The 26,679-nt window shown below is 35.4% G+C and overlaps 1 protein-coding gene across 5 annotated transcripts in view; it reads left to right on the top strand.

Annotated features, from left to right (window-relative positions):
• ATP13A3 (ATPase 13A3) overlaps window positions 1-26,679 on the top strand; it is a 73,734-nt gene that overhangs the window by 6,750 nt on the left and 40,305 nt on the right. For 2 of the 5 annotated variants that reach the window (XM_031453534.2, XM_064493893.1), the window contains 13 exons: window positions 11,808-11,880; window positions 13,751-13,849; window positions 14,289-14,462; window positions 15,091-15,273; window positions 15,585-15,655; window positions 17,192-17,272; window positions 18,439-18,508; window positions 19,943-20,077; window positions 20,553-20,622; window positions 22,935-23,066; window positions 24,240-24,419; window positions 24,566-24,723; window positions 25,435-25,623. In XM_031453534.2, the coding sequence (XP_031309394.1) occupies window positions 13,799-13,849; window positions 14,289-14,462; window positions 15,091-15,273; window positions 15,585-15,655; window positions 17,192-17,272; window positions 18,439-18,508; window positions 19,943-20,077; window positions 20,553-20,622; window positions 22,935-23,066; window positions 24,240-24,419; window positions 24,566-24,723; window positions 25,435-25,623 (1,494 nt within the window). In that variant the 5' untranslated portion in view covers window positions 11,808-11,880; window positions 13,751-13,798. Of the gene's footprint in view, window positions 1-8,389; window positions 8,447-11,807; window positions 11,881-13,750; window positions 13,850-14,288; window positions 14,463-15,090; window positions 15,274-15,584; window positions 15,656-17,191; window positions 17,273-18,438; window positions 18,509-19,942; window positions 20,078-20,552; window positions 20,623-22,934; window positions 23,067-24,239; window positions 24,420-24,565; window positions 24,724-25,434; window positions 25,624-26,679 lie in introns of all 5 variants that reach the window. The other 3 variants (XM_064493900.1, XM_031453554.2, XM_031453544.2) reach the window with 2 other exon arrangements.

Genomic DNA, 26,679 nt, shown 5'->3' with positions numbered 1-26,679 from the left:
TATGCTTTTTATGGTTATCACTACTCTCAGAGTCAGTTGGTGAATAATTTTTAGCTAATTCATGGTTGTTTTCTGTTCAGTTTTTGGTGAGAAAAATAGAAAACTGCATAATTTTGTCCGGTTCAAAAGCATCTTAATGTGTTTTTTTCCCCAAATCTTTTCTCATCTCTAGTGCAGTCCATAGTGAATGACCGTTTCCCATGTTCCTTTAAAAGTTGTGGTGATTAGCAGTTATTGTAGTGCAGAAGACAGTAAGGAAGGAAGCTGGGTTAGGGCCTCTTGGTTATGCCCTAAGATTGTGTTAGCACATCTGTTCAACACTTCTTTAGTTCCTGTCTTTGCCAAGCACAGGGCTAAATGCTGGGTATACATTGGTGAGTGAGTTCTGCCTTCTCAGAGATAGACAGTCTAGCAGGTGAACACTGCTGCATTGCACACCGTTCCCATTGTATTCTTTGGGAATGTGGTCCCTTGGCATGGCCTTGGATCTCTTTCAGTTGAGAAAAGTTCAGAATCTCCATCACATACAAGTTAATCCATATCTTTATTACATCAAACAAGGTCTTTCATCATAATCTCATTCTGTTCCATCTTCTCCCCCTACTTAATGGAGGCACTAGGGATTGAACCCAGGACTTTGTGCATGCTAAGCACGCACTCTACCATTGAGCTGTACCCTGCCCCCACTCCATCTTTTTAAACTCCATTTCCCGCCATTCCCCAGAGGCCATCCTGTGCTCCAGCCAATTTAAGTAACTTGTGTTCCCGACATTTTCTAAGATTTCTCACCTTAATACTTCTGCATATGATAATTCCTCTACTTGGATTCCATCCTTCTCTTCTTTCTTTTCTCCTCTTGACTGCTTGTTTGCTTGATGAACTTCACACCTGTCAGGTCTTAGAACAAGGAACAGCTGTTATCTAAAGTCTTTTCTGGCCCTTGCCCTCCTCTTCCTTCCTCCTGGTGTCTCTCTCTGCTCCCATGATACTTTACTGCAGCACACAGCCACTTTGATGTGTGTAATTAACTTACTTGTCTACCCTAGATTTGGCTTCTTGAGGTTAGAAATTTAATCTTTGTAATCTCTAGCATTTAACACATACTTGGCACATGTAGACAATGACATTCTAACAAATGATTTTTTCTTATGAAATAGGAAGTAGTGATAAACCATGATGATTCTTGCTAGAATGCTAATTTAATATTTACAGATAATATTTTGAAATGTACCTGGGCAGCATCTTGGTTTTCTCAATTAATTTGCCTTTTTCTAAATCATACAATGGTCTGGGGTCAGATTTCAGGATACTACTTGGTTAGGATAAAGGCACTGTTGCAAGTTCATCAGTGAGCTTGTTGGTAAAACTTTCTGTCCATAATAATGAAAAATTGACATTGATGGTATCTAAAACAAATAAAGCTTTTCAATCCAAGAAGAGTGGGGATCTATAGGATTGCCGCAGCAGCAGCTCCATCTGTGTCTCTGCCAGTAGCACTCACTGCTGCTGCTGTGCAGGAGTGGATGAAGTGACCAAGTGGGGATGCTTCAGGGAACCCCAGTCAGAAAGACTCCTGTGCTCTCTGAGTGGTGGGACTGCAGTGCCTACTCCCCATATCACCTCCATACTTTTTCTGTTGTTGTTACTTAGAGATTTCATTTTAGATTTGTCAGCTTTGAGATTTGTCAGCTTTATGACTCATTGATGTGTTAACCTCTGAACAGAATAACTTGATGAATTGAAAGAGGAATTAGTTAATGCTAATGAACGTAGTACTGTGGTGGAGGTTGCATAGGGTTACATGAGGTCAACAAGGACCTGCGAAGAGGATATTGGGAGATTCCGACAGGGCATAGGGGCGAGATGTCGGAGCATGGCAAAATCAAAATTTACTTTGTTGTGAAATTTTGCCCAGAAAAAGGGAAACGATTTTACCTCTTCCTCACACCCTGTCTTGCCCTGTCTGGTTCATTCAGCTATGTTGCTGGGTACTGGTCTGGTTCCCAACTTTTAAAGTTTTTCGTCTGTAAACCTAATATTGAGGGACAAGTGTTCTGACATATACAGAGGAGGGACAAAGTGAGGAGAAGCCCTGTGCTGGAGGGTGGAAGGGACAATCAGAGCTCAGTGGGGAAGATAGTTGACCAGGGTCTGATAGGACTAGCAGGAGCTCTTCAGCTAGACTAAGTTAAAGGAAGGGCATTTTTGGCAGAAGGAACAGCGTATTTAAAGGAATGGAATCAGGAAACAGTAGGGCCTTTTTAGGAACTGCAAATTGTGTTCTGTATAGATGGCGATGTAAGGTTTGTAAGAGGTGAATGGTAACCATTGGTGAATGGAAGATGGTGTTGACAACTAGGCAGGGCCAGATTCTGAAGGATTTTATGTCTTCCAATCAGTTGTGACCTTGTTCTTGGAGCCCAGTTGGGGCTCTTTTCCACCCCACTTTCCATGGTAGGGAACACATAGTAGTAGTGTGTGTTTTAAGACTTTTCAAAAGTCTTGCTCTGTAAGAGGGCTGCTTAACTTTATTTAATCCAGTATTTTTCTTCAATTTATATGGGCAGGCAATGCCTTAAAAAATTTTATTTTGGAGGGACTTTTACCAGTTGGGAAATGCTGCTGCAGACAGTAGGAAGCGATTGAGATTTTAACCAGAGAGAAATGGTCGTCTCTGGTTTGTGTATTGGTTTGAATGGGAAGGCTAGAGAGGAGATCAGGACCTGAGCTGAGGCAGTGCCAGTGCAGAGAGGGCACAGTGAGATGGGTTTGAGAAAGGTAGAAATGATAAGACTTAGTGTCCAGTTGAATATAGAAGGTATGGGATAGGAAGGAGTCTAGGATGATTTCCAAATTTCCTGGCATGGCTTTTTAGGCAAATCCTATTCTTTTTTTAAATTTTATTTTATTGAGGTATAGTCAGTTTACAATGTTGTGTCAATTTCTGGCGTACAGCACAATGCTTCAGTCGTACATGAATGTACATGTATTCATTTTCGTATTCTTTTTCCCCATAAGCTACTGTTCTTTAAAGGAATAGAGGGAGTTGATAGTGGCGGTGGTAAGAAGAAAGATGTTTGGACGAAAGATGAAATGAACCTATTGAATGTTAGCTGTTTGCAAACATGGATAGTAGACTTTTGAATCTGTGGGACTGGAGCTCATGAGAGATCAGTGTTGAAAATACTGATTGGTAGTTGCCACTGTAGATGGGCCAGTAGTGCCCACTCTTTGCCCGTGATACTGTTACAAAGAGAGACGCCTGGAGAGTATTAATAATTAAGAAGTGGGCAGAGGAAATAAAGGCTTGGTAACCTGGCTACCTGCCCCATGGCCCAGGCTAATGGAATAGGAAGTAGAATTCAGCAGAACTGTGGGAGGTAAAAAGGTCATTTGTGGGCTGTCTTGGGAACCTGGTCACTGTTTTCCTTATGACAGTGTATATTTCAAATACATTTTATTTCAGATGAATTTTTGGAAAACAGATTATGCTGCCCGCATGTCACTCCACGCTTGACTAAATAAAGTAGATAATGCTAGTAGAAGTATTTAGTCAACTAAAAATCCCTGTACAAATATCAGTTACTATTATTGTGGTTGACATTGTACCCAAATACATTGATTATTATTATTATTTTTTAATCCTGGATAGTGGATTACAGAATGACCATAGGAAAGGAGGACATTTAGGTTTCTATGATGGTTGTACCATGAATAAGGCCAGTATCCTCTTCCACAACAATTTGAAGTGCTGTATTATTGAGATATTTGTTAAATGTAGATGTTAAGGGCTTTGTACTTCCTTTTTATGCTGAGTCAACATGGGTAGGTCTCAAATTGGGGAAAAAGGAGTAAAGTGGAAAAAGACAAATCCACATAATTTTAAAAAGCTGATCCAAGTGCCTGTCAGTTAAAGTTGTAAATTTGCAGGATTGTACTTTTTGTGTAGAATGGTTTTCTGGTGATTTTGTGCTTCTTTACGGTTGGGTCTTCATAACATTTGGAAGAATGAACTGTGAGCCATGCTGTAGTATATAGATCATGAGTAAAAGCAATTTTGTTTTCTTGCACATGTAATACAGTAATCCGGAAGTGAACTATGCTGAGTTAATGAAGAAAAATTATTTTGAGTTTTGTTGTTAATAAGAAAGATGAGTAAGTATCTCTGGAGTCTCCGTGTGACTCCTTAACATGCTGAAGACTTAGAAGTATAATTCTCTGGAAAATCCTCCTGTTCTTCCGTCTTGTTTTTTGTCTTCTCTGCTCTTTCCTATTCCCCCACCCCTCCTCATCCTAGTCCTTTCTTTCCACTCTGCTTCTCTGTTTTGATCTTTTGTGTGTGTGTGCAAATGATTACTTTTTGTTTCAATATTCAACTCCAGTGTAATACTTTTGAATACTTTTAGTCATCGATTTAAACTCAGCATTGTCTGCCAACAGTGCACTTTCCTCGACTGAAATGATGATGCTATGAACAGTTGACACCAGCTTTGAGCATTGACCACTGCCTCACCACCAACTGCAGCAGTAAGGTTTCATCTAAGCTGCATCCTGATTTTAACTATGCTAAAATGTGGAAAGTATGAGTGTTAGAATTAATGAATGTTTAGATTTCAAAGACCATCTTTTAAATTGCTGATTGAAATGTCAAACAAGTTATTAGAGACTTGGATATAGGCACATGTGACATGGATTTCTATTTGGGATTGTTGGATCAAAGAGTGCGAAGTATGTGGCAGATTTAAATTTTCATATACTGTCAGTTGGTTTCTCACAAAGCTAGTACAGAGTCACTCTTACAGCCATGTATAAAGGTTCTCCTTATATTTTTTCTTTGTGCTGGTTTAATGGGAAAGTAATGTTTCACCACATAATTTCCTACTTTACTTCATCTTGTTCTCTGATAGGATCATGTGCTCTTTAATTGTCACTTGTTCTACAACATTGTAAGTTCCCTAAATTCTAGTCTCAGGTGATTGTGAATTTGGGAGTAATCTTTATAGAGGGAGTAATACACCTGTCTTCCCCTCATTATCATTTGTTTTGTGTTTATTGCATGTCTTCTTTTTCCACTGAGACACATGCAACAGAAGTTCTATTATAAGCAACTCCTACTTTCTCATATTAATATTTCCATTGGTACTAAAAAAAATCTATATATAATTTCTCATTTTCAATCATTCTTGATCAGTGACTGCCCTGTTAAGTGTTGTGAAAACTGTCAGCCTCTTCTTACCAGTGTTGGAATGTCACCTAGTGGTGACAGAGTGCAACAGCAGGCTGTATACACAGGCAGTACTTGCAGAGGTCAAAAACTAATGGTTGGAATGAATCATGAATTATTACAACTGTATCATTTTAGTGGAGAATTTGAAACCAGGATGGTAAAGGAACTTGTGAAACAGTTCATGTTGAATTAACTGACATTTAAGAACAAGTTAAAGCTGACTCTTGACTTCTGTACTGTTTTTTTGTATTTGGGTGGTAACGTTGTATATCCCCTATTCTTCCTAATACAGTAACGAACATGGCATATGTGCTTACTTAATACTTATAGATGAATTAGTTTGATAAAATAATTTAGAATCTGCTGCTGCTTATGCTGTGTCACTGACTAGTACTTATTATCCTCAGTGGAGCTGAAGTATGGAAGAGATATAAAAATGAAAACAGTCAACTGTAGCTTCCCAGAAATGTGCTTGTTTAAAGGAGCCTTCACAATGGCTCCTTTCCCTTGTCTGGGGTAAAGTAAGAGTAAGAGTGAGATCCAGGCAGAGAGAATGGGATGCTGTGATGGAGCAGTGTGGAGTGCTTTGGTGGTTCCTGTAAGTTGAGGCCTACAGTTGGCCATACGTGGTACAATTGCAAGTGTGTACATATACTCAGTCTTCCTTCTTTCTCTTCTTTTTTCTTTAACTGTTTTGAAATATTATTGCACGTAGATGAGAAAAGCATTCAAAAAGCACTCAAGTCTCCCTTATTCCCAAACCCACGCGTTGTCACCCTGGTAGCCATATTTTATAGATATATTTAGCCTTTGTTTGTCTTAGGGGTGGCTGCCAGTTTTCTTTCTAGGCCTTTTGGGGCCATTTTTGAATATTCATTCTTTAGGACTGGTCTTGTCACAATGATCCTTTCCACTATTTTTAATTGTCTACTATAGCGTTTTTCATAATAGGTGGTAAGATTTTGAAATCAATCTAGCAGTTATAACACTTTCATAACTCTCAGGCCTTTAGTGTGGAGTTTTGAAAAGTCTCATACATGAGAAAGATTCAAGGGGAAGTATAAAAGTTTTAAGATCAAAGTAACTTGAATCAATGAAAAAAATCTCTCATGTTAAGTAGACAAGCTTTATTTAATTATGCAAACTTAATTATGTTGTATATAAATGACTTATTTTACTCATTTCTTTTTTTTATAAAGAATAAAACATAGATACTACTTGTCAGGCCAAAGGTACCTTCTTCTATTTTTTACTGATTAAATACTATACAATTAACTATAATACTCAAAGCCATTATTTTCTCTAATGATAGTCTTATGACATGGAGTTTCTCTGAATAAAAGGGTTGATTTCTTTCTTTAAATAGTGTACATATAAAAGTGATAAAAATACATGCAAGTATGCTGGAGTGCAGGCTATTATAACTCTTAATGTTCTTCAGTTGAATCTAAGACAGATAATTGCATTATCTTTCCTAATTATAACTTATTTTTTTTTATAGGTATCACATTGTTTTGTAACATACAAAAAAAGTATAATTATACAAAGACTACACTTTACAAATGTAAATACAGTTTTGGTTTGGTGTATATTGGATACAATGGTCTTCCTTAAGCCTAAACACAGAAACAAAAGCATGTATTATAAGAGAAAGTTCAAGATGGGAAGTGATAAAATGGGTATTGAGTAGAGCTTTGTTAAAACTTAGCTGGTATGCTTGTAAAATTTCCATGTATTCATTAAATTATATTATGTCATTCTTATTGTTAGGAGCTGACTTGAAGTGTTGAGTTTTGCCTTCGTGAGTTGTCACAGTTTGGTTATTGTATTTGGGAGGTTGAGATTTTTTTCACTCTTTTAACACAAATATTTATGTAGATATTAAGGTTGTACAGTGAGTAGAGTTAGTATTTTATATTTATTGGGGCACATCTTATTTCAATTGTAATTAAATTAAGGTCATTTAATTGCTGTAGTAGTTACAAATTTAAAAATAAAATAGTATTCTGAATGCTGGCTGTGCTGTTGATACTTCAGATCTTTAAAACACACTTTGCTTTGTGGTGCTGAAAGATGGGTTTATCAAATCTTTATTTAACATGCATAGGTATGTTTAATTCTCAGGGAAAAAAACCTAGAACTACAAAACAAAGTGGGATGATTCATTTTGTCTTTCAACTATACAAGGTGACCCAAAAGTTTCAGTGCATTTTTATATAAAAAATACTATTTGAGAACTTTTATACTTACTTAGTTCTGTGAATTTTGAATAATACATTTAAAATTTTTTTTCTTACTTTAGTTTCCCAAAATTGGCAAATACCAATTAAAAAATTAAAAATACACAACTCAAAATTACTTAGAGGTTTTACTTGGGTTGAAGATCATTCTCTAAATCACCTTGTGAAATTACCTACCTTGGAATTCTAGGCACATACATAGAATTTGCCTCAAAAGCCTCCACACATACTATTAGAATATTATTACAGCACATGAGAAACGCAGGTTTTCCATGCTTCTTGAGGCCAACTCATCTTTTAGGAAATGAGGTCTGACTAACTCTTCGTCTGGATTCAAGACTGTACTTTAAATTGTTCTTAGTAATTATACAATGTGAAAAAAATGAGTAAACTTTCACAAAAATTAGCATCAGTTTTAGTGAGATTTATTCCTGATAGCTTCACTTTGTCTTGTGCTGCTGTTTTTACTCACACAAAAAATCAAGTTCATTGTAAATGCAAGGAAGGGTTTGGTTGAGCACAATAGCCTATAAGCTGCTTGCTGTTTAGATAACATCAAGGCTGTGGCGTGCACCGCGGAACTGGGACTTCAGCGTGCTAGCTGGATAGGACTTACTCAAGCAGTAGGAGCTCTGCAGTGGCAGTCAGATGGTAGGGGACAGAGCTTCTGAAAACCCATTTGAAATTGGTGAATTAAAAAACCCTAAATTTTAATATCTTAAATCATTTTGAAAGCAGCTCAAAAAGAACCAAAACAAGTATGTGGCAGAAAATTCTCATTTGAATGGATTTTTATGCTTAGTTTTATTTTATTTTTATTGTTAACAGTTGGCTTTTGAAAGCTCTGCTAATATCAGCTTTTGAAAGGAATGATGATATAGTGTTATTGGTAAGAAAATTTTATTTGTTGTTTGTGATCTAGGAATTGACTTGATTAAAAAACACATGCACTCAAGCAAACCACTGAAGTTATACTTCTGTAAGTTAAATGGATTTTACAAGCTTGATATTAATGCTTCAAATGTCTAATTGGATAAATGGTAGAATACTATTTAATATTTATTTTCATCTTGATAAGCAATGTATTTTGAAATATGTTTATATAGATTTTTATCTTCATGATGTCAGAAATGTTAAGAGCTTTTTACTTATGTACATGTTTTTAACATTTAAATATTCATTTACAGTATGTATATGTTTTAAATGTGAGCTGTTGCAGTTGTTTCATTGGGTTTTACTGAAAGTTTATGTGAAAGGTGAATTCTTAGTAATTTCCTATGAAGTATAATATATTTAAAGAGAATAATAATTGGTGACTTTTAGAGCAACTTTTAATTTGAATTATTTAAATCATTTTTAATATTTCAGCTTTGGTAAAATTTAGTAAAACTTAAGAATTTTACCTTAAAAAATAAGCTAAATTTTAGAGAAATAACCCTTGTAAAAAGAGCAATGATATAATATGGTCAAGAATTGTTTAGAGAAGTATGAAAATAGATTGTTATAGGCAGTGTACCATGTGTGTATCTCATTTAAAATTAACAGGAGTATTTTTTGCTGTGGTCAGTTTTTAAGTGTAGAAGATAAGATGAAAATATAGTTATCTCAGACTAATGTGAACTATCTATCAAGAGATATTTGGGGAAAAGACTTTAAATATTTATGAGTATATGGAATGAAAGAAAACATTACATTTTAATGGTAATTCTTTTTCTAAAACTATGAAAAGAATGTTTATCTACAGATATATTCTGCATTGAAAAATTAGGATTTACAAAAATGGGGAAGTACATCTATATTTCTAGGCAATGGATAAAAGACAAGAGTGAAGAAGAGTTAGATTCTAAACCCAGAAGTAAGAGTTTATAGATAATACCTGGTACGTAATAGGTTGTCAGTGGATTTGGGACTCAGAGGCAGAGTCCTCAAGATTTATAGCCCTTGGTGCTAGGAAGGACTATTCTCTGAAAATTTTCTTCTATCTGAGAACTTCAGATGGGTGGCTATTTCATTTATTTTAAAAAAACTTTCTATTGTGGACAGTTTATACATATTAAAGAGTAGAAAAATTAGTATAATGAACTCTCATGGACCCATCACTCAGCTTTTAACTCAGCTTTAGCAGTTATCAACTCATGGCCATCCCCTAATGGATAAAGAGATTAAAATTTTTTTTTCTTTTAGTTTTTTATTTGGAAGTAAGTTCAAACTTGCAGAAAAGTAGGTATGTTTGTGTAAAGTTGTTTGTTAGGTTCCTTGATTATCCTTCTGATATCTGCATAGGCTCTCTTATTCCTGATATTGGTAATTTGTGCCCCCTACCCCTTCTCTTTGAGTTTATCTAGAAATGATCAATTTATTGATGTCAGAGAACTAGCTTTTGGTTTCATTGCTTTTTCTTCATTTTCCTGGTTTTTAATTTTTATTTATTTCTTCTCTGAATTTAAGTATTTCCCTTAAGTGTTTGCTCTGGGTATAATTTGGTCTTTTTCTTGCTTTCTTAAGAACCTTACTTAAAAAAAAAAGAACCTTTTAGGAGTATACTTTGATTTATTTATTTTTCCTATCTGAGGACTACTTTTGACATTTTTTTTTACAGTGTAGTTTTGCTGCTGATGAATTTTTTTCCATCTTTATATCTGAAAAAGCCTTTTATTTCACCTTTGATTTTAGGAGATATTTTTGCTAGGTATAGAATTCTCAGAATAGGTTCTTCTTAGTACTTCAAAGATGTTGCCTCAGTGTCTTTTTACCTGCATTCTTTTTAGCGAGATATTTAATGTCATTTTAAAAATCTTACTTTGTATGTGACGTGTCTTTTTTCTCTGCCTCCATATATATATATATATATATATATATATATTTTTTTTTTTTTTTTCATCACAGATTTTGAGCAGTTTGATATACCTTGGTGTAATCTCTTAATGTTTCTTCGTTTGATGTTAGTGGGACTTCTTGGATCTGTGGGTTCATAGTGTTTTGTCTAATCAAGAAATTTTAGGGCCATTATGTAATTACATATTTTTTGCCCCTCCTGTCTTACATGTGTGCATGTCAGGCTACTTGAGGCTGTCTCACAGCTCACTGATGCTGTTATGTTTGTTTTTTCACCCTCTATTCTTTTTTTCCTCTCTATTTAAAAATTTTTGGATATTTCTGTTACTGTGTCTTCGAGTTCATTGATTTTTTTCCCCCTGTAATGTCTAATCTTCTGTTAATCCCATCTAGTATATTTTTCATCTTAGACCCTGTACTTTTTATTTTATGTTCAAGTAGGTTCTTTATATCTTTCATGTCTCTGCTTCACATGTTCAGTCTTCCTCTTGCTTTTTGAACATATGGACTATAGTTACAACAGGTTTTTTAATTGAAGTAATAGTTTACAAGTGTTAATTTCTGGTATATGGCATAGTGGTTCAGTTATACATATATATTCCTTTTCATATTCCTTTTCATTATAGGCTATTATAAGTTATTGAATATAGTTCCCTGTGCTATACAGTAGGCCCTTATTCTTTATCTATTACAACAGTTGTTTTAATGTTCTTGTCTAACAATTGTTACCTCTGTCAGTTCTATATCCTTTTCTGTCCATTGATTTTTCTCATGGTGGGTTGTATTTTCTTGCTTCTTTGTATGTCTGTTAAGTTTTAATTGGATGTCAGACATTGTAACTAGATATTTGGTATTCCTATAACTCTCTTTGAACCATCTCCTGTGAAGCAGTTAAGTTACTTGGAAACAACTTTATTCTTTCAAGTCTTAAAAGCTTTGCTAGGCAGGGCCAGAATGGCTTTTGGTTTAGGGCTAATTTGAACCCACTACTGAAGCAAGACCCTCTGAGTACTCCCCCTGATTCCATGCAGCTCATGAAGTTTACCACTGTGGTTGGTGGGAACAGGCACTCTTCCCAGCTCCGTGTGAGCCTGTTGCATTTTTCTCCTAATCCTTTTGGTGGCTTTCCCCCTGGTCTTGGTAGTTTCATCACACACAAGTGCTAATCAGTAATTCAGCAGGAGACTTGAGAAGGGACCACCATGCAGATTTTCAGTGTTCCTTCTCTGTACAGATCTCTCCTCTGGTGATGTGCCCTGCGAACCAAGTCACTTTGGTGCCTCCCCACACTCCCAGCTTCAACTCACGAGGCTGCTGGGCTCCCCCTGGGTTCCCTGTCCTACATTTTTTTTTTTTTAATCCTGTAAATTATTCAGTTTGTGAACTGGGACAATTTTAGAGCTCACCTAGATGCTTCCCATTCCTGTATCAGTTTCTTTCACTGTCTGACATCCAGTTCCTTGAAGACTACAGTTTTATATATTTTATCCATTTTGTTGTTTTAGGCAGGAAGGCCAGTCTGTTCCATGTTTTTCCATCTCAGTTGGAAGCAGAAGTCTCTCCATTTAAGAATTTGAGGTACTTCCTCCTCTCAAGAAATGTATTTTAGATAATGGTGGGAACTGGGGATCAGAATTGTATGTTTTGGTTATTAAAATGGCTCTGGTGAATCCTGAGTAATGATCCTTAGATTCAGTCCAGAACTTAATGAAGAACCACAGCTTAAAGGTTAAGAACCCCAGACTGGGTTCTTTAGTGGGGACAGTGTCAGGGCAGAGTTCCTTTGCCTTATTACCCTTTGGAGGTAGGCATGTGCACATTTGAAACCTTGCAGAATTGGACTATACTTTACAGGTTCAGGCAACAGCTGATCTTTTCTACAGGGAAAGAGGTTGGACTTGCTTATTCTCCCCATAGTTCATAGCAAGGTGAATAGCCCTTGCGAATAACTGCCACCTGGAGTTGCACTGATTTGATAGAACAGTCTTGCAGTGGTGCAGTGACTCTAGTGTTGTGCTTCTCAGGGCTGTAACACTACCCTAGACTGAGAAGAAGTTGTTGCTAAATTGCCTAAAAGTTTTTGTTTGATAATATGACTTGTTTTCCTCTGAGAAACAAGATACCCCTGAAGCTTCTTTTCCAAGATGACACCAAGTCAAGTATGTTTTGTGTGTGTGTGTGTGTGTGTGTGTGTGTGTGTGTGTGTGTGTGTTTATGTTTGTAATCAAACTCTGGCATTTTATTTTTGTAGAAAGCCCTGACCCTACCTAGCCCTGACCCCACCTCCTGCGCTACCAGAAAGTAGAGAAACTTTGGGTGCCCAGGCAGGAGGCATCAGTATTTTTTATTGGTCATTTTGTTGATGACATAGCCAAGAGATTTCAGTAGTCTTATGGGGGATTAGTTTGAAAGCCTGCAGTTGGTTTTTACTTGCTATTAATTCATATCATGTAAATGTTACATAGCTATTGCTGTCTTAGCACAAATTCTTTATTCAGTCATTCATTCAGCAAGTATTTTTTGAGTGCTTACCATGTGTCAGGCCTGTGATATACACTGGACAGATGAGTAGTGGTATAACAACTGGAATTAGGAAGGTTATTCCCACTGTGTTCTGCAGTGGTCAGCCTCGTCTAAAGCAGTGGCTCTCAAACTCTTGGGCTCAGGGCTCAGACCCTTTTACATTTTTGAAAATTATTGTGAACTCTAAGGAGCTTTTGTTTATGTGGGTTATATCTATTATTGCCACATTAGTTACAGATATTTAAGAGTATTAATTTGATAGAACAGTAATCGACCATTACATGTTAATTAACATTTTCCCCAAAAACATGTATTTTCCAAAAGCCAAAAAAAAAGAAAAAAGAAAAACTGGCATTGTTTTACATTTTTCAACTTGAATGGGTAGCTGAGTGTCTAATATTTGAATTTACTCTCTTTTTTAGTATAGGAGAAAATTTTTGTCAGTAAGTTTTCTCCTAGACAAACATCATAGTTAGTCCAAAACAGTAAGATTGCTTAGTGGACTTGGATCGGAATGGGACAGTCAATTGAGTGGTTTCCAGTAGGGGTACCCCTGCTGTAGGGATTGACAGTTGGCCAGGGATTATCATTCATGTGTGAAGTGCTCAGTGGATGAGTCTGGGGGAGTGAAAAAGGAAGATTCTGGCTATGGTAGTTTCTCTTAGAATTTAAATTGCTTTATAGCAAAGCTAGTGCCAGTATAAATTAATTAATGAAATATGCCAAGTTTTGTGGTTGGAAGTCATGCAGGTTCAGGAACTGGCACGGCATTGAAAACGTCATGGGACTCAGCAAACACTTCAGTAACTGCTTAAGATACCAGTTAAACTTGTATCAAAACAAGATTTCTGATAGCATGAAGTTATATGTATAGTTTACTAAGACACAAAATAATGTCCTAATATTTGTTCCTTTCTTCCCTCAGTTATCTTCAGTTGTTCTGAAGCACAAGACCTTTCCAACCACTGTAGATATGGACAAAGAAGAAAGGAGGACTATCAATCAGGGTCATGAAGATGAAATGGTAACCAGCTTTTATAATTTACTTGTAAAATGTGAAGAGTTTGTTTTTCTAGGGAGGTAGAAAACTACATTAAAAAACTGCTAAAATAGATATAGTGAAACAACGACTAAATCAATCTTCATTCTGACTTGTGTTTTTTGAGCTGGGATTACGTAACATCTCTGGTTCTAGTACATTTCCTGTTTCACTTGTGAATGCTTAAAACTTACAGGAAAGAAGTATGTTGTTCCATTTGATAATTTAAGAAGTTACGTTAGCAAATACTTAACTATAATCTCAAATGCAAACCTTCTAATTTTGATTTATTAAAAAATTTAAAATCAGCTTAATAAAAACTCACCTCTTTTTTTGTGGTGTGTGTGTGGGAAGATAGGATTGTCACTTTGGAATTTAACTCCTATCATTTGAAATTTAATCATGTGATGGCCTTGTCCTGAAGGAGATCTATGGCTATAATTTGTGTCGCTGGAAGCTTGCCGTCGTCTCTGTTGGAGTGGTGTGTACTGGGGGCTTTCTTCTCCTGCTCCTCTACTGGATGCCCGAATGGCGGGTGAAGGCGACCTGTGTTAGAGCTGCAGTTAAAGACTGTGAAGTGGTGCTGCTGAGGACTACTGTAAGTCCACGTGTTTACCTGTAGCTAATGATTTGAGGAGTAAGATAATGTTGTTGTGTGTATTTTGTTCAAAATAAAATGTGAGGAGAATATCACTGCTAGGATATAACGAGGAATACTAATCCTGGTATTTTTAAAGCATCTGCACTTGAAGTGAATATTATCCCAGTGGGTAGAGTTTAAGGGAATCTTAAAGACGATCAAATCTACCCTCTTCTCTAGCTCTTGTTGCACTGAGAGGTTAGATGGACGGCTATTCTGTCCAGGTCACCTGACAGGACTGTATCCCAGATCTCTTCTACTGTGTAGTGCTCCCACACCCCAGGTTCTTAGAAGAAATCCTGATTGGAAGCATTTTATAAGAGGCTCTAATATCTAGTCTTAGTATGTAGATGGGTAAATTACGAAGTTACTCACAGTCTTCTTAGATACTCTGTCGGTGAAGTGTAACATATAAAAAGCATTTGATGTTTGAATTTATGCATCTTCGTGGAATGGTTTAACATTTAGTAAATTGGAAGTGATATTTTCTCAATTAAAGACAAGTAAATACCATGTAAAGAATGGAAATAAATATATATAGTTATATAATATGCATAATTGACTCTTTACCATTTTCTCTTTTAAGGATGAATTCAGAACATGGTTTTGTGCAAAAATTCGCTTTCTTTCTGTGGAAACTCACCCATTTTCAAGTCCACAGTGTTTGGCTAATAAGATTTCAAGTGGCCGTGCGGTTCACTTACCTGAAAATCTGGCTGAAGAGAATAAAGTTGAGATGAGTAAATATTCACAGACTCAGTCACAACAGGTATTGTGACCTTAGTCTCGAAGTTTATTTAAAAACAAGAATTATTACATTTTATGCTATTACGGATAGTCTGTAATTTTGTACTTACAGTTATTTTTGTTTGAGATAAAATTCTGTGCATATAAAATGCCTATTTGTCGTTGTATATAACACAGCTTAGTTATTTACTGTGAGAAGCAGATTACATGTCATGTATATTTGCTTACATTTTAAATAATTGTTATCCCATATGCTAAATTTGTCTTAGTAAACTTAATTGTTAGCAAGTGATGATAATGTGCTTTGATGTAACATGTATGTATGTTCTACAGATTCGTTATTTCACCCACCACAGTGTAAAATACTTCTGGAATGACACCCTTCACAACTTTGATTTCTTAAGGTAAGTACTTTTCTTTTGTTTGGATTATATTATGAGTATCTTGAAAATATTCTAGATAGAAAAGAGTTCATTTTAGTGTCACATAAAATTGAAGAGGTTTTTATTACATAACTTGTATTCACTTATTCATTAATAACTCTCTGGTATTGTTTGAATACTCATTAACCACTTTAGAATAAGTCCTGTCTGTAACTTGTACCTTGACAAAATTGACATAAAAGTTAGACGCAGTATGCTCCCCAAATCCAGCTTGAGTTTGAGTTCTTTTCTTTTTGAGGATTCATCTCAGAGTGAATTTTGAGTATACCTTTAGCCTGTCAGTGTTTGAATTACCACCTTTCAATTTGCTGACAGTTCCACCCACTTGTACTTGAGGGATGGAGTGATAGACAAACATAAACTTAACTTTAATATATGAATAAGGACAGGACATTGTCAAATGCGTTAAGCCTTGGTTAAGACAAATTGGAATAATCCCTTAAAATTTATTTTTTTTGGAGGCTTCCAGTTATATAAGTACTAAGTTAACTAGGATTCTATTTTTATTGCTGTTGTTAAAGTGATGATTATAAACACTTGTGAAGTATCATTGCTTGAGAGTGCCAAAGGAATTCTTAATATTAGTGATAAAAAAAGAATTGCCTTATGAACATTTAACAAACACTGCCAATGAGCTGTCATTTTTGTTTTTTAAAAAATTTGACTTGGAGCTGATCCCTGCTGCCTTTGGAGAAGTAACGTCAGTAGGGGGAAAAAAAGTCAAACATAATTTGCTGTGTAGTCTTTGCCAACCATACCAACTTGTAGAGTTTAAACTTATCCCAGTGTTAGTGGTTAATTATGGAACTTAATGTTTCTCTCTGAAAGAAGTAGAAAAGGATTGGAGTTAAATGATTCTTTTCAGAGTTTTATGAATAATATCTCAGTTAGAATAAGCATAATTCAAACATTTGGGGGAAAAGTAGATATGTGAGTTGAACCCCTGTTTGAATTGTTCCAGATTTCTGACATTGCCTGTGACTCACACAGATTCTGCACTTCTATCCTGAGTATGTGTTAGAGGAGGGAAGGATTTAAATTGATGCTTTTGTGGAAAGAAAAATAAATGAGGAGGATTTCTTAGTGTAAAGCTTAACATTTTTTTAGGTGGATAAAAAGTAAAAATTTTTTCATCAATAGTTTGGAGTTCTCAAGTTACCCATAACTTTACCTTTAATATTATTAGCTTTTACAGCGTTGGCACAGACTTAAAGGATAATAATACTATTATATAAACTTGAGTATTGCGAGCCATCTTATCATATGATAGATACATTGGTTAACTTAGGCGTTGCCACATTTGAGACTAAGACCTTTCATTGCTGTTTATCTTAGGAATTTGAGATTTAAAAATTCTTATCCATTATCTCAATTTTTGTTAGGGGTTTCTGTTTGTAAGGAAGTCACACTTTAAAATCAGAAATATAGAAAAGTGAGGCATTAAGAAATTTGGATATTTTAAACTTTGTTTAAAGTAAAAACTTTGGATTTATTTAGGGGACTGGATGGAGGTGTTTCTTGTACGTCAATTTATGAAAAGCATAGTGCAGGACTGACAAAGGGGATGCATGCCTACAGGTAATTTTTATCCGACTCAAGTTAGATGTATTATCAAAATTCCTAAATAAAGTAGTATATACAGCCTACCCTTTTACCATATAGTTGTAATATTAACAGGTGTTTAAATATTATAACATAGTCGTTAACAACTTGTTGATATTTTATTTGGGTAAGACCATCTCTCAGTTTAAGAATTGTAAAAATGTTGAAGCTGATATTGAAGTGGATATCCCTGAAAATGTACTGTATTTCATCAGTTCTAAGGTACACACTTTCCTACATTTTAACGTCTTTAAAAGGAGACTGTGCCATACAGTGGGTGGAGTGTCATCCTTTACTTGACAGTGTTTTTAATCTTTCTCGATAGTACATAAAATCATGGTATGTCTTAACAATTGATAGCATCTTAGATTAACTGAAATATTGGGAATTGTAAGCACGAGCTCAAATTTACCACAATGAAAATTTGTAAGTTGGGAGACACAGCCTTTTTTATAGTGTTGTTATTTGCTGAAATATAAAAGTATGCTAGTGTATTACATATTGTAAAGATAAATACCATTTTCAAATTAAATTAGGAATTTTCTTGTACTCCTATAGCATGTTCTTTCAAAGGGTTGAAATATGAATTCATTCAGGCTTCTAATTCATGAAAGGCAAGAATTATTTTGTCATATAGAAAGCACTATTGTAACATAAGGAATTTAAACAGAAGGATTTAAGCAACTTTTTAAAAGCAGTTTTTAAAAAAGCCAAATGTGTAATGTTACATTTTTAGTACAGTATTTTTATTAGAAAAATAGTGTAGGATGCCTCAAATTTACTTAATGTATTCTCTTGCAAAAATAAATTGCAGTTCAAAATTGTTGAGATATATTGTATTCATGGATAGTAAAGAAAGTCTTTTGCTGACATGGTTATTATGGACTAGTGGGAAAGGTACTTGTCACACAAAAAGATAAAATGGAAACCGTATAGTTAGTTATCCAGTATTGACTATGTTGATTTAAATACTTTAGCTAGAGAATTTAAATTGTAGAAGACAACTGTTTAGAAACGTGAATGTTTAAGTTCCAAATTTAAGGAGCAGTCGGTTTGAGCTTCATCTAATGCAATGCCCTCCCTAAATTGTGCTTTTACGATACAATATAATGTAATATTCTTACTATATTTTCCTGTTATAGAAAATTGCTTTATGGAGTAAATGAAATTGCTGTGAAAGTGCCTTCAGCTTTTAAGCTTCTAATTAAGGAGGTAAGACGATTGTACTTGTCTCAACATTTGTGATCAGTAGGTTTGTCAATTGAAAAGGGCCAGCATTTAAGTAATAAGAAGGTATTCTTGGTTTTTTGCTTCCTAACTTCTCTTTGCTTATTTTTTCACTTGGAAGGTCAGAAAGATATTTCTCTGGTAGATCAATAATTCAGGGCGTGGTTATTGTTTTAATTTTTTTGCTTTTCTTGTCTGTAGATTTTTTTTTTTTTACTCAGGAAGTTGTACACCTAAAACTCGCCCTATTTTACAGATGTATACACCTGTCTTTTCTTTTCCCCTACTAATTTAAAAAAACAATTTATCATGTTTTTTTCATGCGGCACACTGTTGGGAACTAGGCATCATGCCAGAGGTTTGGAACAAAAAACGTTACGTGATAAGGACGTTGAGGAACTTGTCTTTTAGCCCGAGAGGAATGCATGTCGGTAGTTTTACTGTAGTGACTGTTCAGTTGTAAGGCCGTGGAAGGGGTGTGAATAAAGGATTGTGAAGGCTCTCCAGCCTTCCCTCTGATTTTGGGCTAAAGATTAATAATTAGCTGTGTTGGGTGAATACTTTTAGTAGAAGTTACTGATTGTTTTCCATCAGTTTCTGAGAGTGGCCATATAATGCTGCTTTAGAGCATAGCAAAGTGTAATGATTAGGAACTAGAAAGACTGGTTTGTAATGTGACTCCATCAGTAACTAGCTTTGATCATTTGAAGACCTTTCTCCCTGCTGCTCCTTTCTTGGAAAAACTGGAGTCAGTCCTTTCTAGTGATCTCATTTGATTTTTAAGTAAAATGGGACTATATATGTAAAAGTGCTTTTTGAAAAGTACAGAAGCATCAGTTTTAAAACTTTGGGGGGTTATTAATAAATTGATAAAATACCATAAAATTTGAGTAAACAAAGTCCATTTTCAGGACTTCTTTTTTTTTTCATTCAGGTTTTAACCCTTAATTATTTCCTTAGAGAAAGCAAAACAGTATAACTTATCTCATGTTTGTCTTCTCTTTGGACTCTAGTGAACCTTTGACTTACAAGTAAATTATTGTTCCAGTTCATAATAAGTAAACATCTGTTCCATTTGGTTAAAAGTTTTGTATTGTTTAGCAGCACATTAACTATTGGAAATAAGTGTATTTTATTGCTAAAGCAGAATGAAGAACAACTAAATTTACACTCTTTAGCTGTTTCTAGCTGAATGTGTATTTGGGTTTGGTATGAATCTAAATGGATGCAAGTAATTCAAATTAAGCTTATGTTTTTTAATTTTTTTTTTAAAGGTAATGTCTTTTCCTACTTTTTGAGTAGTTATATGTTGCCCTAGCACACTGTAGAGCTTATCCTGTGGTATCTTGTTGGTTATTTCTTAAATCTGTATGGTAATACAGATTTCTTTCAATTTGACTAAAAAATCTTGTTTTTTAGGTTCTCAACCCATTTTACATCTTCCAGCTGTTCAGTGTTATACTCTGGTGCACTGATGAATACTATTACTACGCTGTAGCCATTGTGATTATGTCTTTGGTATCAATTATAAGCTCGCTGTATACCATTAGAAAGGTAAGTCTCATTTATTATGGGTTTCACAACTATATTTGTATTTTTTAATAACATGTACGATGTATAGAATGCTCCTTGGTATAAAGTAAGTACGCAATACAGTTATTCTTCTAGTTATGTGAGAATGTACTCCCTTTCCCTCCTTTTTTGAAGTGGGGAAAGGCAGATGCTTTTTAAAGTCAGAGTGTCACTTGACGGCTTCAAGGCTGAAGGGATCTATAATTGCTTCTCTTAGACTGCAATACTGGAGGGCTGATTCTGCTGTTTTCAGGGCTTGTCTCATTAAAGTGCTTCTTATTTTATCTTGAGCTAAAACATTGAATAATCTTTGAATTTTTTGGTCTTGACATTTTTAAAGGCAGAGTAATATTCATTTATTATATTAGCTTTCCTTATTTTATATTACCCTTGCTTTGAAATATCTTGAAGAGTGGGTTTATGTTAACTAGTTAAAATTTTTTCTTTCCTGATTCAGCAATATATTATGTTGCATGACATGGTGGCAGCTCACAGTACTGTGAGAGTTTCAGTTTGCAGAAGTGAAGGTAAGTACTTCAGGTTGCTGTTGGAAAAATAAACCAAAAAAGATGTCTACTAAACACTAATGTGTAAGCAAGCCCAGTGTATTATACATATTCACTCATTTCCATAAGAAATAAAAATGTGTTTAGGTTTGAAATCATATCTCTATATCAAATTCATTCATTTCTGTCAAATTGTATATTTATATAATGTGATAGGTACTACATTAGGCTTTTGAGATGCAGTGGTTAACTAAGATGGACATAGCCCTTGCTGGCACTGAACTGCAGTCTAGTTGGAAAGACAGATGGTGAACAGACACAATGAAGTGTGATAAAAGCTATGATAGGGAGAGGTCAGGGAACTTAGAGAGAGCTGATTTACTGCAGGTGTCAGGGATGGCTTCTTTGAGAAAGTATTTTTAAGTGGTTGAGTTAGCCAGGTGAAAGGTAGGTGAGAAGGTGGTAAGGTCAGGGTGAGAGAGGGAGAGAAGAGGGTTTTAAGTGCTCAGAGGCCTAGAAATTAGAGAGTTTGGTCATTGTAATAACTGAAAGAAATTCAGGGTCGCAGATGCAGCAACTAGATGGTGGACAGCCTTCTAAGGCCTGTTCAGGAATTTGGACTACTCCAGGTGCAGTGGAAAGCCATTGAGGGGTTTTAGCAGGAGAGTGATAGGATCATACTTGCCTATTTGAAAAAAATCATTCTGGCTGCCATGTTCAAACTGGTTTAGAAGAGAGTAACGTTGAAGGCATGAAATGGATCAAGGTGAGGGTTGTAGAGATGGAGAGTAGTGAGATGGGTTTGAAAGATACTTAAATGTGGGCATTGTAAAAGATTTGATGATTCATTGGCTGCAAGGTGGTAAGAGTGGAGTCAGGCTCGGGGGATGGGTGTTGGTGTCAATTAGATAGGGAACACTGGAGGAGAAGCTGGAGTGTAGGGAAGGATAATGTTTTGGACATGTTAGTTTGTCTGGTGAGGCAGTGAAGAGGTAAAAGGAGATAAAGGGGAAGCAGCACAGTGTCATGGGCCTTGGAGACAGTAGCCACTTTATCAAGAAAACCAAGTCATTCTGCATTCTTTTGGCTTAGTGTACTACATCCAAGTGTAAACCCAGTTTGGCCTTAGCAGGTTGCTTCCTTCCTTGTGCTACTTGGTCACTTGCTACTTTAGCTGGGAACATCTGCCTCCCCTAGCTGCAGCCTTAGTGGTGCTCCTCCCCTCCCAACTCTGCCACTGCCAAAGGTCCTGGGGATGCTAGGACAGGTGTACTGGGCAGTGTGTCTTCCTTGCCCCTTTGCATAGTCCAGCCCTTCACTGATACTTAGTTTCTTGGTACACCTCGGAGGGTCAGAATTTCAAGAGGCGTTAAGGCAGTAAGAGTCAAGTTTTTAAAATAAGGGATCTCATTAAGAAATGAAGATTATTATACTTACTATGTGTTAAATAGCATTAGAATTCTTTAAGTTGTTTGCTCATAGCTTAGTAAACCACCTCTACCTTTTTTTTTTTTTTAAGAAAAGAGTGTCCTACAGGCTAACATCACAAATGGTAGTTTTCTCCTCACCCATCTTTGCTTACAAACTAGTGTCAGTCTCTTCTAACCATAGTTTAATAAAATATGGGGTGGGGGTAGAATGAGAGAGAAAATGCCCAAGTATAAGGTCACCTTTTATTTGGGAAGCTCTTTTAAAAAAGTATTTAACTAACTTGGATATAATACATAAATTTCTAAGGAAATGATGAACTAGGTAAGAAATTAAAGTTCAGTTTATTTTATAAATTTGTTTTAAATAATATCTAAAGTATTTTGGGACTATTTTAGGAATATTGAGAAGACAGTGAGACATTATGGGTAGCAACAAGAAAAAGAATGCTGGTAAAAAAAGAGTTCCAATGCTGTTATCTGTTTCCATGGCATTATAGAAATCTGAGTTTATTTACCTATTGCAGGGCATCCCCTGTGTGGACTCATTGTTCGTTTACTCACAGAGCTGATAGCTGAGGCTGACAACCACCACTGTAATGAGTGCTGAAGCTTCCCACCTGTTAGGTTAGAGGGGACTTGGCATCACCAGTGTGCAATTGGCATCCTCCCTGGGGACAAACTAGCTGACACACTTAAACACCATGCTTTGTTAGCTAAAGGAATAATACTCTTATTTGTCAAAATTTTTCATCTATTGAGATTTTCCTATTGAACTCCATCCTATTTTTAACATCTTATTGCAATCAGGTGACCTTTGGACAGATCTTTGTTTGCTGTATTTTTATTCCAAATTAAAGGATATTCTTTTCAGACTTTTCTTTCTTCTTCTTTCTTTAATTCCAGAAATAGAAGAGATCTTTTCTACAGACCTTGTGCCGGGAGATCTCATGGTCATTCCATTAAATGGGACAGTCATGCCTTGTGATGCAGTACTTATTAATGGTACTTGCATTGTAAATGAAAGCATGTTAACAGGTAAGCTAAATTAAATGAGTAAAAACGAGATGAGTTATTTATAACGATATTAGGGTTAAGTAGTTACTGACTAAGCTATGTCAAAATTAACTGCGCTGTTCGTGTCCTTTACTCATGAATGTCATGAATGTGATAGATACTGGAGATTTTTTTTTTATTCTGAGTGAACCAAATTCTGCATTATACTCAACTGTGATACTAAAGCACAGTGCTGGTGTTCACTGCGTCTCTTGTCCTGCTTTTGTCCATTCTTTTGAAAATGAGGAAATGATTTATAGTAAGGGAAGATGAAAGAAATGCTTTGCCCGCAGAGATTTCAGCATATTTAATTCTCACTTTGATGTGCAAAAGTGGGAATAGGGAGTTGATGTTTTTCTTAAATTGTGGGAAAATAGACTTTAAAATAACTTCCCTTCGGCAGTTCACAATCTGGAGGTAGAGCTTTGTATCTTTTTATCACATAACTAATTTTTTTATTGTCATAGTCAATCTGGCAAGAAAGTGATTCCTATATAATACATTTTTGAACTGTTAAGAGTCTGTCTTAAAACACACTCATACACATAAATATCCCCACGCACCTGCTGCCTTTGACACAAGAAGTGTGAATGCTACAGAGCATTACATTTTAATGTTAAAAAGAATTTGGCTGTTGGTTACTGTTGGAGAGAATACTGTACTCCTGCCTTGCTCAGTTGCCTGTTCTCTTCCTACTTGTGTGTGTGTGTGTGTGTGTGTGTGTGTGTCTGTGTGTGTGTGTCTGTGTGTATGTATCTGTGTGTGGCAGGGTGGGGGTGGTTAGGAGGAGGAGATCATCATATGTTGTGTGTGCTTGGGGTTGCAGAATACTTCCCGAGTTAGTTCTAGAGGTACCAGAACAGGTGCTGGGGTGACAGCAACAACCTCGTCTTCTTATTTGAAGCGTGTTTCAATTATTTCCAAATGTTTACCTTTGAGTCACAGATCACTTCAGGAATTACCATAGAAGACAAGATTTGATATTTCTGGGTAAGGAAATTGATAGACAAAAAGCTAATTGATTAGGCTATGTCATTCACATGGGAGGACTCAACTATTGTCGATAGTATGATAACATTTAGGGTATTTAACAACTCAATATTTGTGTGTTTGATACTGATTTCTATGCTTTAATTTATGATTTTTTTTTTAAAGGAGAAAGTGTTCCAGTGACAAAGACTAATTTGCCAAATCCTTCAGTGGACATAAAAGGAATGGGAGATGAATTATATAATCCAGAAACACATAAAAGACACACTTTGTTTTGTGGGACAACTGTTATTCAAACTCGTTTCTACACTGGAGAACTTGTCAAAGCCATAGTAGTTAGAACAGGTAGAAAACATTTAATCTATTCTTGCATGGTTTAGTATGTTTGTTGCCTATTGAATGTTTAAAAAGAGATTTTGTTTTGGGAGATAATCCTCATTTTCTTATAAAAATACTGTATAGTCATTTTCTTCTTTAATTTTTTTTAAAAGGATTTAGTACTTCCAAAGGACAGCTCGTCCGCTCCATATTGTATCCCAAACCAACTGATTTTAAGCTCTACAGAGATGCCTACTTATTTCTACTATGTCTTGTGGCAGTGGCTGGCATTGGGTTTATCTACACGATTATCAATAGCATTTTAAATGAGGTATGTATGTGTGTGGGAGCCTTAATTATCACATGTGGCTGTTGAGGATTTGAAATGTGGCTAGTGAGATTGAAAAACTAAAATTTTAATTTAATTTAAATTAATTTAACTGGGAAAAAAAAGCCATATGAGACCTGTAGCTATTATATTAGAAAGTGCAGATATAGAATATCATTATAGCAGAAAGGTTTGGTTGGCTCTGGTTTAGATGGTCTACTTGCTCTCTTGTGACTTAAAAAAAGGGAGGGGTGATCATATACCGAAGGCTTTCTTTTTTCTTTTTTTAATCTCTGATGTATATGGCATTAAAATTATTTGTAGTTACTGAATTGGAGGTATTTCTAAGGGACCTTGTCAAATTTCTCTTTTCTGTCCCCTGTAGAGGCTGGCGTAGTAGTAAGAGTCAATATCTGACAAATGTTTGTTGAACTTTGAAGTGTGTAGTGTATGAAGTATGTAGGGCTATTAAAATAAGATTCTCTTTAAAAATAGCTCTCATTCCAGAGTCTGTTGACAATTCATTGAGCTTCCTATTTTGCAGAATCTCTAAAGGGAAAAAAATTACAAATGGTTAATAGATGTATATACATACACACTTATTATGTATGAAATTGAAAATGGCCTACAGATTTTTCACTAAAGAAACACCCACATTAGATTAGTAAATATTTAATATTGGGGTCCTGACATTTATTTTTATGTTAATTTTAGGTGGAAGTTGGGGTGATAATTGTTGAGTCCCTCGATATCATTACAATCACCGTGCCGCCTGCGCTTCCTGCTGCAATGACCGCAGGTATTGTGTATGCCCAGAGAAGACTGAAAAAAGTGGGTATTTTCTGCATCAGTCCCCAAAGGATAAACATCTGTGGACAGCTGAATCTTGTTTGCTTTGACAAGGTTGGTTCAGTTTAATTATCATTCTCAAAGGTCACTTTGTAGCTTTTAAATATTCAGGTTAATGGTTTCTGTATTCTTTATGAGCTAATTTGCACAGATTTTTTTTGAATATTTCTTTAATTTTCCTCTTTTTCAACTTATTTGGCACATGTATCTTTGTATATTTCTTCTCATTTTTTTCAATGTTTAATACTTTGTATATTATATATTTGCCCAAATCTACAGTTGACGGACCATCCGTATCCAACATTATGCCTTGCGGTGGTGGTAGTAGTGAAAGTTAGCTGCTCTTTCATGTTTTTAACAGAATGGGCTCCGTACAGGTTTTGACTGGAATGTTCTTGCTATTAAGCATATACGTTTCACGTTCGCTCTGTGACTTTACTGAATGTGTTTCAGATTGTGAAGGACGGTGATTATTTGATTTTATGTGAAAATGACAAGTTTTGTACCTGTATGACATGTACCTTGCCTCTTACAAAGGGGTCTCCTTTCCTCACCTGGAATTAGTTTTCCTCAAAGTTTAAAGAATTAAACCTTGACCAAAAAACCTTTCATCTGACTCTTTGTGGGTAATTGATATAAGAATTAGATTTTTATGCATCTTCTGTATTAAAGAAAAAAAGATGTATTTTACTAAAAACAATAAAAGGTCATATCCCATGGCTATGTTGCATATTGATCTGTTCAGAAAGTTTCACTTAGGCTTCTCTTTTTTGGAAATGTATTTAAAAATTTTAAGCTAACCCAGAAGTGGACAAAAAGATACAAGTATCATAAAGTCTCATTTGCCCATTATCCATCTTAAACAGTTACCAGCAGTTTGTTAATCTTACTTCATCTGTCCCCTCATTTTGAAGGTGCCAGTGTCAGATGTTATTTTATCCATATACTTCAGTATCTCTAGAAGGAAGATAAGCTGTTCAAAAAAAAAGAAATTACCACAATACCACTGTCACTGCTTACTAGACTTAAAAGTAACAATTCCTTGGTATTGTCTAATATCCAGCTCATATTCAGATTTCCCTGCCTTTCTCAAAGATATTTCAAATTTTT

The sequence above is a fragment of the Camelus dromedarius genome, chromosome 2 (genome assembly GCF_036321535.1).
Source record: "Camelus dromedarius isolate mCamDro1 chromosome 2, mCamDro1.pat, whole genome shotgun sequence".
NCBI classification, from domain to species: domain Eukaryota; kingdom Metazoa; phylum Chordata; class Mammalia; order Artiodactyla; family Camelidae; genus Camelus; species Camelus dromedarius.
This window is presented reverse-complemented; position numbering and strand designations above follow the sequence as displayed.